We start from the raw sequence: 16,945 nt of genomic DNA on the forward strand, positions 1-16,945 counted from the left end.
CCCCCAGCCCTGCCCCCAGCACAGCCTGGCCCACCCCCCCAAGCCAGGTCACCAGGAGCCTGTGGGCGGGGAGGGTGGGGTCAGGGGCCCAGATGCCTGCAAGACCCTCTTAATAGGTGACCCATTTATCTGGGGGCCGCTGTGCAGCCCACCCCACCCTTATCTGTCAGTCCAGTAACACAAACACCAGACCGCACAGGCCGGCGTCTAAGGTGCCTTTGAACCTTATCTCCCCACCCTGCCAGGCTGGGGGATGAAGGCGCCGGGGGGCTGCCTCCCCCCGTGGCCAGGCATTTCCCCCAGTGGGCCCAGGAGGCATCACTGGAGGTCGTGGGGAGCCCTCTGAGGTGGGCGGGGGAGACACGGCTGCCTGGCCAACAGGAGCCCAGGGCAGGGTCCTGGGAGCAGCCCCTGCCTCCCACTCTGGGCCCCAGGCTCCAGCTCCAGCAGCGCCCAGGCTGAACCCCACATGCGGGTGCGGCTGTGGGGTGAGGCCGGAGTCCGTCCACGGCGTCTCCTCTAGCCGGGCCGCGGGTCCAGCTGCCCTCACTCTGCCGGCACAAGCTGGTTCTTGCAGGGCTGAATGAATGAATGAAGGACTCACGGCTCCCAGCAACGCTTGCCCCCCGCCCCTCCCCACGAGGGGGCACCGCCTGCACCAGGGCCTGCCCTGCGTGTGGCGCTTTCTGTGGCCGTGGACCGTGCCCAGGTGTCGGGTCCTTGGCAGTGACCATCGTGTGGCTGGGAACTGGAGCCCAAGCACAGTCAGGGTGAGAGAGGCAGCTGAGGTCAAGACGGGGCTCCTTGTGCCCAGCCTGGTGGAGCAGGGACGTGCGGCTGCCCCAGGCTGGGGGCCCTGGGGGGTCACGCATGCCCCCTCACCTCTCCAGCCCCCAGACCCCAGGCTGCGGGGCCTTGGGGGTCACGCCATGCCCCCCTCACCTCTCCAGCCCTCAGACCCCAGGCTGCGGGGCCCTGGGGGGGTCACGCCATGCCCCCCTCACCTCTCCAGCCCTCAGACCCCAGGCTGCGGGGCCCTGGGGGGGTCACGCCATGCCCCCCTCACCTCTCCAGCCCCCAGACCCCAGGCTGCGGGGCCCTGGGGGGTCACGCATGCCCCCCTCACCTCTCCAGCCCCCAGACCCCAGGCTGCGGGGCCCTGGGGGGTCACGCATGCCCCCCTCACCTCTCCAGCCCTCAGACCCCAGGCTGCGGGGCCCTGGGGGGTCACGCATGCCCCCCTCACCTCTCCAGCCCCCAGACCCCAGGCTGCGGGGCCCTGGGGGGTCACGCATGCCCCCCTCACCTCTCCAGCCCTCAGACCCCAGGCTGCGGGGCCCTGGGGGGTCACGCATGCCTCCCTCACCTCTCCAGCCCCCAGCCCCTGCCCCTGCATTGTGGCCTCACACTTTGCTCTCCCATCCCCACCGCTCCCCTGCAGTGCAGTCAAGTGCGACCTGCACTGCTCCCCGCGGGTCCGAGCGCTCACAGCCCATGCGCAGGCACCAGGGGTCTTCTGCCTTATTTACGGATCTCACAGGTGCACTCCAGGTCTGCACACAGTAGGTGAGCAGCAGGTGGGGGCGTCCCTGTGTGCACAGTAGGTGAGCAGCAGGCGGGGGCGTCCCTCTACACACAGTAGGTGACCAGCAGGTGGGGGCATCCCTCTGTGCACAGTAGGTGAGCAGCAGGTGGGGGCGTCCATCTACACACAGTAGGTGAGCAGCAGGTGGAGGCATCCATCTACACACAGTAGGTGAGCAGCAGGCAGGGACGTCCATCTATACACAGTAGGTGAGCAGCAGGCGGGGGCGTCCCTCTACACACAGTAGGTGAGCAGCAGGCGGGGGCATCCCTCTACACACAGTAGGTGACCAGCAGGCGGGGGCGTCCCTGTGTGCACAGTAGGTGACCAGCAGGTGGGGGCGTCCATCTACACACAGTAGGTGAGCAGCAGGCAGGGACGTCCATCTGTGCACAGTAGGTGACCAGCAGGTGGGGCATCCCTCTACACACAGTAGGTGAGCAGCAGGCGGGGGCGTCCCTCTGTGCACAGTAGGTGACCAGCAGGTGGGGGCGTCCATCTACACACAGTAGGTGTTCTGTAACCAGCTGCCCGCAGCCCAGGAGGCCAGGCCAGTCCAGAGTCCACCCGCCCCAGGCCTCCACGCCCCCGGCCCGGCTGTGTGGGTCTGTCAGTGTCTCCCTGCCTCAGTGTCCACGCAGGAGGCTGGAGTGGGGTGGGGGACACCTGCCCCCAGCCACCCTCACCATGGTTGCCTGGGGTGGAGCAAGGGCTCCTGGGAGAACCGGGCTGGGGGTGGGGTTCCGCGTTGGGGGAGGGGATATGGGAACTCCGTATGCGGAGTTCAGATTCGCCATGGACCTAAAACAGAATGAAAAGTAAATTATGGGGCCGGCGCTGTGGCGCAGTCCGGCTAGGCCTCTGCCAGTGTCACCAGCATCCTATGTGGGTGCCAGGTTCTAGTCCTGGCTGCTCCTCTTCCGATCCAGCTCCCTGCTGTGTCCTCGGAGGGCAGCGGAGGACGGCCCAAGTCCTTGGGTCCCTGCACCCACGTGGGAGACCCGGAATAAGCTCCTGGCTCCTGGCTTCAGATTGGCCCAGCCCCGGCCGTTGAGGCCATCTGGGGAGTGAACCAGCGGATGGAAGACCTCTCTCTCTCTCTCTCTCTCTCTCTCAGTAACTCTGACTTTCAAACAAAAAAATAAACCTTTAAAAGCACCGTGGGAGTAGAACTGGCATCCACCAAGCCCCCCTTCCTGACACCGTGGGGGAGCAGCGAGCACTCCCGCGGGGACCACGCGTCCTCCCCAGAAAGCTTCTGCCCTTTCCAGCCCCACTCCAACCCGGCGGCCCCGCCCCGCTCCGGCCCCTGGGCTGGGCCCCTTCCCGGGCTGTGTCCACCCCACCTCGCAGGGCAGGTTCCCCCGGGGCCCCGATGTCCAGTAGGGGGCGGCTGTGAGCACAGCGCCCTGCACACCCCCAGGGACAGCTTTGGTTCAGCTCCCGATCCTGGCCCACCCTTGGCTGCTCCGGCCACGCTCACTGCTCCTGCTGAGCCGGGCGGCTCGGTCTCTGGTGCCCAAGGTGGCTCAGCTCTGGGGGCAAGGTCAGGGTTCCAACCCAGCCTGGTCTGGGGGAACAAGGCGCAGGGTCCCCCAGTCTCAGCCCAAGTCTTGAGACTCCCCCAGGTTGTTCAAAGTCAGCACTGCCTCACCACAGGGCCCCTACAATGTCATCACAGCCCACACCCCCAATGAGAGCTGAGGGGCAGGGGGCTGCCGGGTGCCCCACGGGGGGCCTCCCCTGGAGCCCCAGGCGCTGGGCGGCTCCTGTGCACCCGAGGATCCCTGCTCAGCTGAGCAGGCCGGAAGCCCGTGGCAAGGCACGAATCGGCCTGGTGTCGGCGCGGGTCTCCCGGCTCCGGGCCGGCATCCTCTGCCTGCACCCCCACGCGGCACCAGGGGAGGGGACTCCGCAGGTCCCTTTGTGAGAGCGAGCGCACGCATTCCCGCAGGCACAGTGGCCGGACAGGCGCCGCCCACAAACGGAGGCAGGCAGCTGTGCACGCACAGAGCCCCCTCCCGAGGGCCCCCATTCCGGGGGCCACGCCAGGGAGCAGGAACCGTGCCCTCTGACCTCTGACCTCCCTGAACTGCTGGCCGGATTCTCAGGTCCTCCTCTGAGTCTCTGCCGTCCATCCCGGCGCCGCCAGCAGCCACGATGTCGCTGTCCAGAGACTAAGCATGCAACCCCGTGGCGGCCGCCTCGTCCAGCAGCCTCAGCCATGCCCCCAGCCAGGCCAGCCCCCACCCCCATTTACCACCCAGCTCCATCCGGGGGAGGGCACCCAGCCTGCCCTGAGACCGGAGAGGCCCACCCACCTGGGCAGCCCACAAACCCCAGGCAGAAAAGGTGGGCGCAGCGCCCGAGCCCCACCGCACCCGGCCCCCCCACCCCGTGAGCCCCCCAGGGACCCCACCCCACACCGGGTCAGGCCTGGCCCTGCCGTGGCGCTACAGGAACAATCCCACCTCTGTGCACCTGGCCCGGCCTGCTCTGCCACTCGGCGACGGCAGAACCCGTCCGGCCGCCCTGGGCAGCCCCGGCCTCCCTTCTGCTCCTGGCTGAGAGAACAGAAAACCCGTCCGGCGGGTTTGGCCGAACTCTGCCTGCGCGGCTCACACGCTGCTCGCTCCTGCCCCTGCGGTGGGAGCCTCAGCGCTCAGCACGGAGGTGGACGGAGGTCCTGGAGCCACGTGAGTACCTGGTGGCCAGGGCCACAGCTCGAGCAGGTGTGCGGTGGGGTCCCTGGGGGGCTCACGCTGGGGGCTAGAGGCCCAGCTCTGGCAGGAGCGGGACAGGAGGGGTCGGCCTGCCCTGCCCACAGAGGTGGCCTGAGAGGCACCTGACCAGCAGCTCTGGGGGGCCTGGTGCTCAGGACCCAGCCTGGGGCAGGGGGGGTCAGGAGGCTTCCAGGAGGCTGGGCACAGAGAGGCGGGCCTGGCCTGGCACTGCGGCCCCAGGTTCCCGTGATGTGCTGAAGGCACCGGACAGCAGGAACCTTCGAGGGGCCACGCGGGTCAGAAGCAGGTGCAGCCATGGGCACGAGGGTGACGCATGGGTGCAGCCACCCACACTGGGCACCGGGACCCATGGTGCCCTGCACCGGGCTGGGTGCCTGGGGAGGACCGTCCCTGCCCAGCCCCCTCCCCAGGCCTCCAGCCGGCAGTGAGCTCACCCCCCCCCTCGAGGAGTCAGGTTGCAGGGCCCAGCGTCACCTGAGCTGAGCAGCCTTGCTCCTGCACTCCTGGTGCACGCACACATGTGTGAGTGCGTGTGCAGTGGCCCCGGCCCATGAGGCTTCCTGGTCGGGGTGTGCACACGTGTGTGAGTGCGTGTGCAGCGGCCCCCGGCCCGTGAGGCTTCCTGGTCGGGGTGTGCACACGTGTGTGAGTGCGTGTGCAGCGGCCCCCCGCCCGTGAGGCTTCCTGGTCGGGGTGTGCACATGTGTGTGAGTGCGTGTGCAGCGGCCCCCCGCCCGTGAGGCTTCCTGGTCGGGGTGTGCACACGTGTCCCCTTGCCTGAGCTGGGGTCTGTGCGTGCGTGGTGTGGGCGCTCCTGCGTGTGCCCGCGGTCACAGCACGTCAGAGCCTCTGGGCAGGGGCACCTGCCTGGACTCGGCCCAGCCCCTGAGCTGTCCCGAAGGTCACCGGGAGGCAGAGTTTGTGTCCTGGCTGTGTCTCTTGCCGGCTGGTAGCTGTGGACAGGTGACATCTCTGAGCCCGGCGTCTTCATCTGCTGTGGCCACTGCCCTGGCCAGTGTGGCAACCAGAGCCGCTGGGGTGGGGCGACACGTTCCAGGAGCACCAGCGTCCTGCCTTCAGGGGGTCCAGGGCAGGTCAGGCAGGTGGCCTGGCCAAAGCCGGCATGGGAGAGGCCCCATGAGGCAGGAGGAGACGCCGAGCGGCCAGACCAAGGTTCAGATCCTGCCTCCACCTGCTTCTCTTACTTCCTCGACCTCAGTGTTTCAATCTATAGAATGGGGCCATCGGCACCTCCTCAGAGGCCTAGGGGCTGCATCACGTGGGTGGGAGGGGCCTGGTGCACTAAGGCCCCGGATGCTTCTCTGAGATCTATTCTTTTATTTGGAAGGGGAGTGAGAAACAGTGATCTGCCATCTGCTGGCTCACTCCCAAGCGGCTGCAGCAGGTGCTGGGCCGGGCGGATCCAGGAGCCTGGAGCTCCATCCTGGTCTCCGTGTGGATGGCAGGGCTCAGGTACTGAAGCCGGTACCTCCAGGTGCGTTAGCAGGGAGCCGAGGCAGAAGCAGAGCGTCCGGGGCTGCAACAGGCACTCGGGTCTAGGACGCTGGCGTGGCAGGCGCTGAGCCACAGCCCCGAGCCTCGTGCCACCATCCCAGGCTCTTACTGTGTGCCTGGCCCGTGTGGGAGCCGCAGGGACGGCCAGTCGTGGGCTGCAGACACAGCTGAGGGGGGGGCGGGTGGCACCTGGGCTCGGCCTCCTCGGTAAAGCCTCAGATGGCTGCAGGGCCCCCGCCCGCAGGAGAGCCCTGGTGTGGTGCTGGGCACGGAGCGGGCGGGCAGGCGGGCAGAGCAGCCACAGTCACTGCCATGGGCCCTGCCACTCTCAGGAACAGCGCCAGACCGACGGCCCCACAGCCCAGCCCTCAGAGAAGGCGCAGAACTGGGGTCCCCGACGCCTGTGGCGCCAAGGCGCCTGCGGAGGGCGCGGTGGCTGGGCAGACGCTCCCGGGGCCGTGGTGCCCGTGGGGTCGTGGGGTTCAGCGTCCTGCAGGGGGCAGGGCCGGCTTGAGGAACGCAGGGCCCAGCCCCCAGAAGGGCTCAGGCCTGACCACTGGCCCGGGGCACCGCAGGAGCCAGCACCTCCATGGACTCTGCCCCTTGACCAGACGGTGCAGGTCCCACCAGAAGCCACAGCTGTGCACGGGGCTGGTGGCGCCTCCCTGGGCATGGGTGTGGGCGTGGCCCATGGTGAGCAGCCGCAGACCCTGGGGCGGGAACCCCCCCCCACCCCAGCCAAGGAAACGAGGTTGCACAGAGTGAGGGCAGGCCCAGGAGCCGTGCCCAATCCACAGCACTGCCCAGTGCCCAGGCTGACCCCCAGCCAGACGGGCCCAGTGCCCAGGCTGACCCCCCAGCCAGACGGCGCACCACGGAGGCTGGGGTTGGGGCCGGGGGGCAGGCAAGGCCCAGAGTGAGCCCCTGCTCCTGAGCGAGGCTCCCATGCACTCTGGGGGTGCCCTGCACCGCTGTCCTGTTTCAGGTCTGCTAAGACGGCTCACTCCTGCGGCTTCAAGGAGCAGTCACCTGCAGGCAGAGGTGCTGGTGCCGGCAGCAGGCTCGGGTTCACCAAAACCATTGCCTCTCCCTCCCTCTCTCTCCCTCCCCTCGGGCAACACCCTCACCCCGGGGGGCGGGGACCCAGCCTCTTCATCAAAACACAGCAGGTTGAGGGTTGCCGGTGCCCTTCCGCCTGCCCTGCCCCCACCCCTGCGCCCAGCCTGGAGAGCAGGGGGCGGGGTCCACGGCAGGTAGGGCTGAGGCTGATCAAGCTGCCCTTCCTCCTGTTCCTCCCAGGAACCTCAGCCCCAGCAGGGCCCCCCCAGCCTGGGTGTCCAGAGTGGGGGGAGGAAGCACCCTGGGCCTGGGGCCCAAGGGACAGGTGTCTGCCTGCTCCCACCCACTGTCCAGCCCCAAAATGCTCCCCAGCTCCTCTCTCCCATGCACAGCACCCCAGCCCAGCCCCACGGCAGCCCCCACCCCGGGAGCCCAGCCCAGCCCCACGGCAGCCCCCACCCCGGGAGCCCAGCCCAGCCCCACGGCAGCCCCCACCCCGGGAGCCCAGCCGCCCTCACCAAGCTTGCATGCAGAAGACGCCCGTGGGGGAAAGCCAGCCCCCGGCTGGCACAGCCTGTGTGGTTCTACCAGCTGGGGTCTTTCTGCCCACAGGCCGACCCCTCCCCAGACACGGGGACCAGTGACAGAGTCCAGGAAACAGAGTGACCCCCAGCCCTCAGCCAGACACGTTCTGTCACCTGCCCCTGGGAAGTCCCTCCTGCCCTGGCACCGTGGCCCCAAACCTTGTCTGCTCTACCAGGGCCTACAGGGGCTGGGGACGGGGGGCCGGCAGGCTGCAGGGGAGCGGCCCGGCAGGCAGCCCTGACCGCCCGACCCCTGCACACAGCATGCTCAGGAGCAGCGCCCAGCGGACCACGGGCGCTCTCGGCAGCTCCTTTACGGGCGTCGGGCGGCCCACGCACGGCAGCGGGGCCAGGGCAGAGCTGCCTGCCGGGCGGGTCCGGGTGGAATTTCAGGTGCTGCAGCCCGGCCCAGCCCGGCAACGCCAGGGCCCACGGAGGCCCCAGCCAGGCCCACGGTGCCGCGGGAAGACACCCCCGGGCCACACAGGGCGACCTCACAGACCCCGCAGGCACTGTGTGGCCTCCTGCGCCTGGGTGCCCCCATCTGGAGGGTGGGCCCTTGAGGTGTGGTCAGGGTCAGATGGGCTACCATGGAAGCAACAGCATGAGTCCAGCTCAGGAATCGGGGCCCGGCTCCAGCCCTGCTGCCCCTGGAATTCAACGTCCCCTGGGCCTGCGGGCACATCCCCGGTCCAGGCCAGTGCTGGCTCCCGCCTCCCATCAGCGGAGCCCCCCAGGCCCTCTCCCAACACGGGCCATGCCGCTGCCCCAGCCAGCTTTTGGGGGAGGGCCCCAGCCAATTTGGCAGATGTGTCTGGGGAGCCCCCCCATCACTGCTCCGCCCAGCTGGCTCCCACAGCCCCACAACCACACAGGACACACCCCCGGCTCTGGCGTCCCCGGCCTCACCGCCAGGCCCAGGGCTCAGTCATTGGCGCAGGTCGAGGGCCTCACTGAGAGCCAGGCTTGCCCTTGGGAGCCCCTCCAGCCCAGCCCGCGGCTTCCCCTGGGGTCACAAAGCCGCCCTTGGTCAGGGAGCCTCCTTGCAGCCCCCAGGGGCACCCATCCCCCGACTTCTAGAGCCTGGTGGCTGGCCGAGCTGCGGTACCATCACGGCAGCGGGAGGCGTGGGAAGGGCGCACCTCACAAGGCCGCATGCGGGGGCTCCTGGTTAGCGGATTCAGAGTGACTTTTGGGCACCTCTGGCTGCTGGAGACCCACTGGCCTGGGTGGGGAGTAGAGAAGAAGGAGGAAGACGGGGAGAGAGGAGCCACAGTCCCACAAGCCCAAGCCCCCAGCCACCTCTCCAGGAGCTCTGCAGACCTCTGCGTGCTTGGAAAGTTCCAGAAGGGCTTGGCGATGAGGGTGCTGGGGCCCCGGGCCCGACCGCAAGGACCCCACGTCCCTTAAATCTGAACCAGGCATGGGACCCCGAGGCCTCCACTGCCTGGCCCAGCACCTCCGGTACCCTGTGAACAGGAGGGGCAGGCGGTAGAGGGGGCTGCACACGGGGCAGTCTCAAGGAGACCCCTGCCCCACCCTGGGACGCCCCAGCCCCTCAGTGTGGGAGCTGCCGTCTTGGGCAGCTGGGAGCAGGGTCTGGGCATCGGTGTCTGCGTGTGTGTCCGTGTCAGCCTGGGTGTCTGTGTGTCCCTGTGCCTGCACACGCGTGTGGGTGTGTGAAGCCCGTGCCCCTGTGTGTGCATGAGCGCCATGTGCCCGGCACGCCTGTCCTTGGGCGCAGGCCTTGGTGTCGGAGGAGCGTGGAGACCCCGGGAAGGGAATCGGGAGAGGGGCTTTCAGCAGACGGGCCGTCACTCGTGGCTCTCTCCAGCCCTCCCCCACGGGCAGCCAGGGGCCGGCCTCCAGGCCACGGGGGACCCCAGGCCCTGCCCACTCTGCCTACGCCTGTGAACTGCAGCCCAACCTCCCCGGGAGAGCGCCCCAGCAGGGTGGGGGTCCTGCCTGCCCACATGGGGTGCTCAGCCACTCCCTGCCCCCCCATGTGCAGCAGGCCCTGCGCCCCCACCCCCCACAGCAGGCTGGAAGCACAGGGCCAGCAGAGGCAATGGAGAGCTTCGCGGAGGCCCTGAACCGGCTGAAGGACGCGCACGAGAAGGAGGTGCTGGGTGAGTGGCCGGGGGCTCCTGGGGTCACCTCTGTTCTCAGCACACCTGGGAGCCCAGCTTTCCGCACGGGAGTCCTGCCATGGCCCAGAGCTGCAGAGAGGCCAGACGCCCCACCTGGGCCCAGGCCCAGCAAGCACCGCTCCCTAGGCCGGGACGTCCTTGGCCACCACCCCAGAGCGGCCGGAGGGAAGGCAGTTCAAGGGTTGCCACCTGCCACGCCCGGCCCCAGCAGGGAAGCCAGGAAGCCCCGGGTGGACGGTCCACCCCTAGGAAGAGGCACGTGGCTGCGGAGGCCTGGCCTGGACGTCTCCTCTCCTCTCCAGGTCCTGCCCGGCCCAGTACTGACAGGTCCCCAAGCAGGCCCGGGGCAGCCCCTCCACCCACCACCCACTCAGGGCAGCCCCCCCACAGGCCTTTCTGGGTGCTCGTGTGCACCCGGGGAGCCACAGGGCAAAAAGAGGGCCTATGCGCCCCCACCCCACCCCAGGCCGGCCGAGCTGGTGGACGAACCGTGGCAAGGAGGGACTGTGACGGGGCCGCCCCAAAGGCCTGCTTGGCTGCACGCTGGCGGCACCCCCACAGAAACGGCCCCCCTTGGCGCCTCTGCTCTTCCCCGGTGGCTGCCGGTCCCTTCTGGCGCCAGAGCCCCTGCCAGCCTGCCGACAGATACCAGAGCCAGAGTCCCCAGGGGCGGGGGAGACGCTGGCCTCAGGCAGCCACCAAGACTGGGCAGAACCCAAGCCCTGAGAGTGCTGGCCGTGGGCACAGAGGGGGCCGCTCGGTGGGGCAGCCCCATGGCGCCGGGCGGCAGCAGGGGCTCTGAAGAGGGTCTTTCGTGACAGCCACGGACACAGGCGCCACCTCGAGGCTCTGCTCAGGACCCTTGGCAGGGGAGGCTCGGGGAGGCAGCCGGCTGGGGCTCACCTCCCACCCTCTGCCCCCCGCCCCAGGCCTACAGAGCAAGCTCGCGGAACTGAACACCGAGAGGTGCCGGTGAGTCAGCCCCGAGGAGCCGGGGCCGTCCCGTGAAGCGCCGTGGGGCAGCCGAGGCTCAGCCCGGGGCGGCCACTTGTCCGAGGTCACACAGTGTAGCTGCAGCCAGGCCAGGACGCCGGGCGAGACCCTGCAGTTAGGAGCGGTCCCGAGCTGAGGCCGCGGGGAGCTGGATGGGACGCTGACCTCAGGCTGGGCAGTGGGGACCCCCAGGGCCTCCCGGGCGAGCAGGACCCCCGACCCGGCTGTCCCCGTGCAGGGATGCTCAGCGGATCGAGGAGCTGTTTGCCAAGAACCAGCAGCTCCGGGAGCAGCAGAGGACGCTGAAGGAGAACCTGCGGGTGCTGGAGAACCGGTGAGCCCCGCGGGGGCGTCGGGGAGGCCCCGGGGACGGCCGGGCGACTCCTGCCCCGCGGGGGCGTCGGGGAGGCCCCGGGGACGGCCGGGCGACTCCTGCCCCGCGGGGGCGTCGGGGAGACCCCAGGGAACAGCCGGGTGGCTCCTGCCCCCACGGGGGCGTCGGGGAGACCCCAGGGAACAGCCGGGTGGCTCCTGCCCCCGCGGGGGCGTCGGGGAGGCCCCGGGGAACGGCCGGGCGGCTCCTGCCCCGCGGGGAGCCCGAAGAACGGCACTTTCGAGGGCTGAGCACCGGCCGCTGGGTCCCTAGGGAGGGACAGGACACGGCAGGGGGAGGCAGGTGCACGCCCCGGCCGGGGGGACTACCCGTGGGCCTCAGTCCCCCCGGCTCATGGCAGCCTCTCGCCTCCCCTGCCCACAGGCTGCGGGCAGGCCTGTGTGACCGCTGCATGGTCACGCAGGAGCTGGCCAGGAAGAAGCAGCTGGAGCTGGAGAGCTCCCACCTGCAGGGCCTGCAGCACCTCTTCCTCCTCAGTGAGCCCCTGTGGGCAGGGACCCCCGACCTGGGGCACCGGGAGGGGACGGTCAGCCCTACGCCGCTGGGCACCCCAGCTACAGACCACAGCTGGAGGCCCAGGCTGGCCCTGGCGTGTCCTCAAAGTGTCAGCTTTGGGTGGGGGTCCCTGAGGAGGGGTCCGCCCAGGCCTGAGGCCCATGGGTCCTACTGACGACCAAGGACACGCCCCCTTTCCCTTGGGGCAGCCCGGGGCACAAGCCGGGAGGGAGGAGGGGGCGGTAACTTTTCACAGCCTTGAGGCTGGCGCCATCACTCATCCAGCCGTCCACACGGGCAGCAGGCTTTTAGGGGGCGCCAGCTGTGTGCCAGGCCCTGGGCCCAGTGCTGGGGACACAGCCGGGCGAGGAGGGGCTTCCCTGGTGCTGTGGGGCCCCCCGCCCGTCCCTGCTCCCCTGGCGGCTTCCCCAGCTGATGGCTTTTGCAGCCAACGAGATGAAGGCGTTGAAGGAAGAGAACGAGGCCCTGAGGGAGGCCGTGAGGCGGCTCCGCCTGGCGTGAGTGGGGGCGGGCGGCCCACGGGCGGCGCACAGGGCCCTGGGCCGAGCGGGGCGTCCCCAGGGGTCGCGCAGACGCAGCCTGGCCCCAGGAGGGCTTCCCGCCGCGCCCATCCACTCTGGGCCCCGCGTCCTCACCCCGGTGTTGTCGCCTGCCCTCCAGGGACAGGCCCAAGCCCCTGCCCAGGGAGGCCAGCTCGGATCCGCCCTCCCCCACTGGCTGGAAGGCTGGGCCCGAGAGGCCACCTGCATTCCACCAGGAGGCAGAGGAAGACCCCCCGGGCACGGACACACACGGAGAAGGTGCTGGGGGGCCGGCAGCCGGGCACCCGTGGGACCGTGCATCCCTCCTGCCAGAGGGCACTGCGCCCCCGTGAGCACCTCGCAAGCCCCCACCCCACCTTGTGCCGCCCCTCCTGCAGGAAAGCCGCCTGCCGTGTGCGGGACGTCTCCAGGGGCCAAAGTCTCCCCGGGCGCCAACCTGCCCGAGCCTCGGGCCCCAGACGTGGTGAGGGCAAAGAGACCCCCAAGCCACACCCTGCCCTGCACCTATACCATGGGCACCTGTCCCTGCACACGGAGGAGACATGGAGCTGCACCTGCTGTGGGCGGAGGGGAGGCCTGCCCCAGCCCCCGCTGTGAGCCCCGCCCACGCTGACCTGCCGCCCCGCCCACTCAGAGCCCACAGTGCATCGCCAACCAGCTGCACGGCACCATTGCCACCGTGCGGCCTGGGGCCCGGGCCTGCCCTATGGACCACGGCTCTGCCGACGGAACGCCCCCGCCGCTGCCCACCAGGAGCAGCCCACCCAGCCCTGCGTGCGAGCACAGCCTCCCCCTGCACAGGTGAGGGGCTCGCTCCCACCCAGACTCTGGTCCCGTCCTGGAGTAGGGAGCAGTGGCCTGGGAAAGCCTCTGTCTGTCCCTGCAGCACCCGGCCCTCCTCCGGCTGGGTTTCATCCTCCTGAGCGCCGAGGAGCCCCCACCCTCCTAAAGGGTGGGAGGGGTCTGGGTGGGGGAGGGAACAGGCTGGATGTCCAGGCCCCGGCCCCCACTGGCCAGGCCGACAGCCCTCCACAGTCCACAGCCTGCAGAGCCCAGGCTGGGAGCCTGCCCTCCCCCACTGCCTGCTGACCCCCGAGGGGCCTGCCCCACCACTCTGCCCCCCGCCCCGGTTTCCCCACCTGTGGGAGGGGCCACTGCTGACCGGCCCTCCCCTCCACAGCTTCCTGCGGGCCCCCTCTGCCTCGGCCATCGAGTCCCTGAAGCGCTGCCTAAAGTCTGACCGCCTCTGCCTCCTGAGCCGCCACCTGGCCCTGCACCTGCAGGGCCCCCACGGCGGCCCCTTGGCCCCCGCCACAGCCCCGGGCGGCTCCCAGCCCCAGGGCCTGACAGCTGTGGAGGCAGAGTCCTGGGAGGAGCCCACGGGCCTCCTGGGCCTCCCCAGCACCCTGGCAGGCATACAGGACCCACGGCTGGAGGGCGCACTGCACCTGCTCCTGGCCCAGCAACAGCTGAGGGCCAGGGTGGGCAGTGCCAGGCTGAGGGCCACCCCCATGCCAGGGGAGACACTGCCTTCCCCACCACTCGGCCTGGACGCCAAGGGCCCCGAGAGTGAGGGGGCTGGGGCAGCTCTGCCCACATCAGCCCTTGCTAGGGGGCGGCAGCCACAGCCCAGAGGCCCAGGCAGCCCCGGGAAGGAGACCACCCAGGACTGTGCCCCAGACAAGCCCCTGGACCTCTCAGACCGGGGCCGGAATGGCCTCAAGCTTGCCGTGTGGCCTGAGTCACTGGGCCCTGCAGGTACCTGTGCCCCGAGCCCAGAGCCCCCCCAAGGAGCCGAACCACCTGCCCTGACGCACAGCCCTGGGGCACTCGGCAGTGACTCCAAGGGGACCGGAGCGCCAGAGTCGGAGGAGCCGCCCACGCCTGTGGTAAGGGGTCCCGCCCTGGCCTCCATGTCCGCCCCCCCCACAGCTGGCAGCCACTCCCCTCTCCCAGCCCCTCCAAGCCAGGTCCAGGGACAGCGCTGGCCACCCTGGTCACGGCAGAGGGAAGGGCTGAGCCTCCGCCCCACGGGCTGTGTCCACACCGACTCAAGCCGTCCGTGCGCCCACAGGCACCGCGATGGCCTTTCCCCTCTCCAGGAGGGACAGCAGAGGAGGCCGGAGCAAGGCCAAAGCCAGCCGCCCACCTGCAGGGGCCTGGCAGCGGCGGCCACCCAGGTAAACTGAGCCCCCAGAGGCTCAAGAGTCCGGCAGGAGGTGGCTCGCAGGGAGGGTCCAGTGTCAGCGTCAGCCCGTGGGGTGGCCGGTCCCGGTCACTGGCCACGGGACAAGAGCCTCTGGCCCTTCTGCAATGGCTGGGGCCCTGGCGCAGGGGCACTGGAGACCCAGGCCCGGGCTGCCTCCAGTCGGCAGGCGCCCTGGGCACCCTGCATGGCCCTCTGTGCCTCGCTGCCCCCGCTCCCGGTCTGGAAGGCTTGGGAGACCGCCAGGGTCACCAGCCCAGCTGACCCAGCCCCCACATCCTTCAGAGCTCAGCAAGGCTGGAACACAGAGACCAGAGACGGACGAACTGGACGAGCCCGACCCCTCAGACAGCGAGGTGGGCCCCGGCTACGCCCCTGGGGGAGGCCCTGGTCGGGGGGGGGGCCGCCTGCCCCGACTGTGCCCCCTTCTGCCCAGCTGATGTACTCGGCTATGCCCTGGGGGAGGCCCTGGTCAGGGGTGGGGGCTGCCTGCCCTGACTGTGCCCCCTTCTGCCCAGCTGATGTACTCGGCTACGCCCTGGGGGAGGCCCTGGTCAGGGGTGGGGGCTGCCTGCCCTGACTGTGCCCCCTTCTGTCCAGCTGAGCGCCAAAGCAGAGGCTGAGCCAAGCACGCCCGGGGCAGGGCCCAGGTGCACCCAGGAGCAGCGGCAGAAGAGGAAGCCGGCCTCAGAACTGGGGGGCAAAGGTACCGCCCTTGGGCGGGGGCCAGGGGCAGCAGCACATGCCCCTCACATCTCTCCTCTGGCCACCTGGACAACGGCATCCCCAGATCAGCAGGAGCCAGAAACAAACGCCCCCCAACCCCTGTGGCGCAGAGCCCGGGCGGCCAGGGCAAGGCTGTGTGGCCTCTTCCTGGGTGGCCTGGGGTCTCAGGGTTCCCATGACCACAGCCGAGGGCAGTCCTGGTCACCACCAGCATCCCGGGGAGAAGGGGCCTCCAGGCCCACAGGAGCGGCCCCCAGAGGTGGTGGGGTCCCCAGGACCCTCCCGTCCACCTCCAGGCAAGAGCCGCCCCCGCTGGGCGGAGGTGTGTCTGCCACCGGGGACCCCGGTGGGGCCTTTGGGCTCAGCTCTTACCACCAAGGCGGGTGGGAGCCTGGGCCCTGGTCCACCCTCGGCAGGACAGCGACCCGCTTCCCGCCCCGAGCACGAGGGCGGCTCCGGCCAGGCCGCCAGGAGCCCACAAGGCCTTTGAACACCCAAGCTAATCATCGGGCACTCTCGTGTTTATCCAAGCAGGGCCCGGGACGCTGCGGCCTGGGCAGCCACAATGTGCCATTGTTGCCAGGAAGGTGACCGGGGCCTGTGTTTGCTCGGAGCGAGGGGAGGAGGCCGGCGCACCTGTTTGTTCCAGACACTTCCTGCTGTCTGGGTGGGGCACAGCCGGCTGGGGAGTGAGGCGGTGGAGGGGAGCCCCTTCCCTGTCCTCCCACCCACCCAGGGAGCACAGGCCCCAGCTCCACATTGAGCCCGTGGAGAGTAGGAGCCCCCTAACCCTGCCCAGGTCACGGGGCTGGCGCCCAGCACTGCTCTGCGATAGGTGCACCTGACGCCCAGCAGCACGGCAGGTCCCGGCCAAGGCCAGCTCAGGGGTGGCCCACGGACGCACTCAGCCAGCGTCTCCCAGATCCTGGGTCTCGCCCGGGAGCTGTGGTGACCCAGCACCTCCTGGCCCTCAGCAAAGCAGCGAGGGAGGCGCCCGGTCAGGGCCGTCTTGGGGCCACAGCCCAGGGCAGCCATCACCCTCCCTCCCCCAAGTCGTCCACACGGCCCCTGACCGTTGCTTCAGGGACGAAGGTGCTCAGCTGACCTCCCCAACAGCAACCCTCGTGAGCCCGAGACGCCCATGGGGCCCCCGGCGACAGCTGGTGTCGCTCCGAGGGGTTCGTGCCCCTGCCTGACCGCGGTCCACTCCCCAACAGCCTCCAAGAAGCTGTCCCGAGGGAGAAGGAAACCGAGAGGGCCTCCGGCCGCAGCCGACGCCCCGGCAAGCCCGAGGGACGCCGAGGACCACAGTCCCTGCCCCAGCGACTGGGAGGAGACCTAGCCAGGCCAGGCCGGGGGTCGCCCCACTGGCCCTCGGGGCCTCGAGGCAACAGGACACACTGCCAACTGCACAGAGCCCGGCACGGCCTCTGGAGGGCTGCGGCCCGGCCACTTCCTGAAGCATCCGGTCCTGCCCCTCCTCAGCCCAGCACCCAGCCCCACCCCGCGGGAAGCACCTCCCACCTCAGGTTCGAAGCTGGACAGTCCAGGGCCCAGGGCCCGGAGCACCCCAGAAGGCACGGAGCTCCAGCCACGGACTCAGGCGCCCCCTCGTGGAGCCCCAGCAAACTAGCATCGGCACCCGGCAGGGGGCCCCAGGGTGCTCCGAGAATAAACAGAATAAATGCGTGAAGAATGGCCTCCCCCTCCCCCTTGGGGACCACGTCCCAGGGCCAGGAATGCCAGCACCCTAGGGGAGAGGGGACAAAGCCAGCCGTCTGCTGCCCCACAGAGGGCTGATGGGCGCAGGGGCCCTGCAGCAATGGCGGAGGCCGGGAAAGGGGTGTGCACCTGCTCGGCAGAGCCCCCGCCCCCATCCCCAAGCCTGCCACCACGTCCTGCTGTGCAGCCCACAGCCCTGGACAAGGTGC

The 16,945-nt window shown here is 69.9% G+C and overlaps 1 protein-coding gene across 1 annotated transcript; it reads left to right on the forward strand.

Annotated features, from left to right (window-relative positions):
- The first annotated feature begins 4,152 nt into the window (after window positions 1-4,152).
- RBBP8NL (RBBP8 N-terminal like) lies at window positions 4,153-16,708 on the forward strand. The gene is given in 14 exon segments (XM_070051631.1): window positions 4,153-4,281; window positions 9,499-9,616; window positions 10,567-10,609; window positions 10,869-10,964; window positions 11,388-11,500; window positions 11,968-12,037; window positions 12,201-12,340; window positions 12,460-12,545; window positions 12,717-12,883; window positions 13,263-14,142; window positions 14,145-14,262; window positions 14,574-14,644; window positions 14,889-14,994; window positions 16,232-16,708. Coding segments are annotated over 13 exon segments (2,076 nt in total). The 5' UTR covers window positions 4,153-4,281; window positions 9,499-9,555; the 3' UTR covers window positions 16,357-16,708.
- The last annotated feature ends 237 nt before the right edge of the window (window positions 16,709-16,945 follow it).

The sequence above is a fragment of the Oryctolagus cuniculus genome, chromosome 11 (genome assembly GCF_964237555.1).
Source record: "Oryctolagus cuniculus chromosome 11, mOryCun1.1, whole genome shotgun sequence".
NCBI classification, from domain to species: domain Eukaryota; kingdom Metazoa; phylum Chordata; class Mammalia; order Lagomorpha; family Leporidae; genus Oryctolagus; species Oryctolagus cuniculus.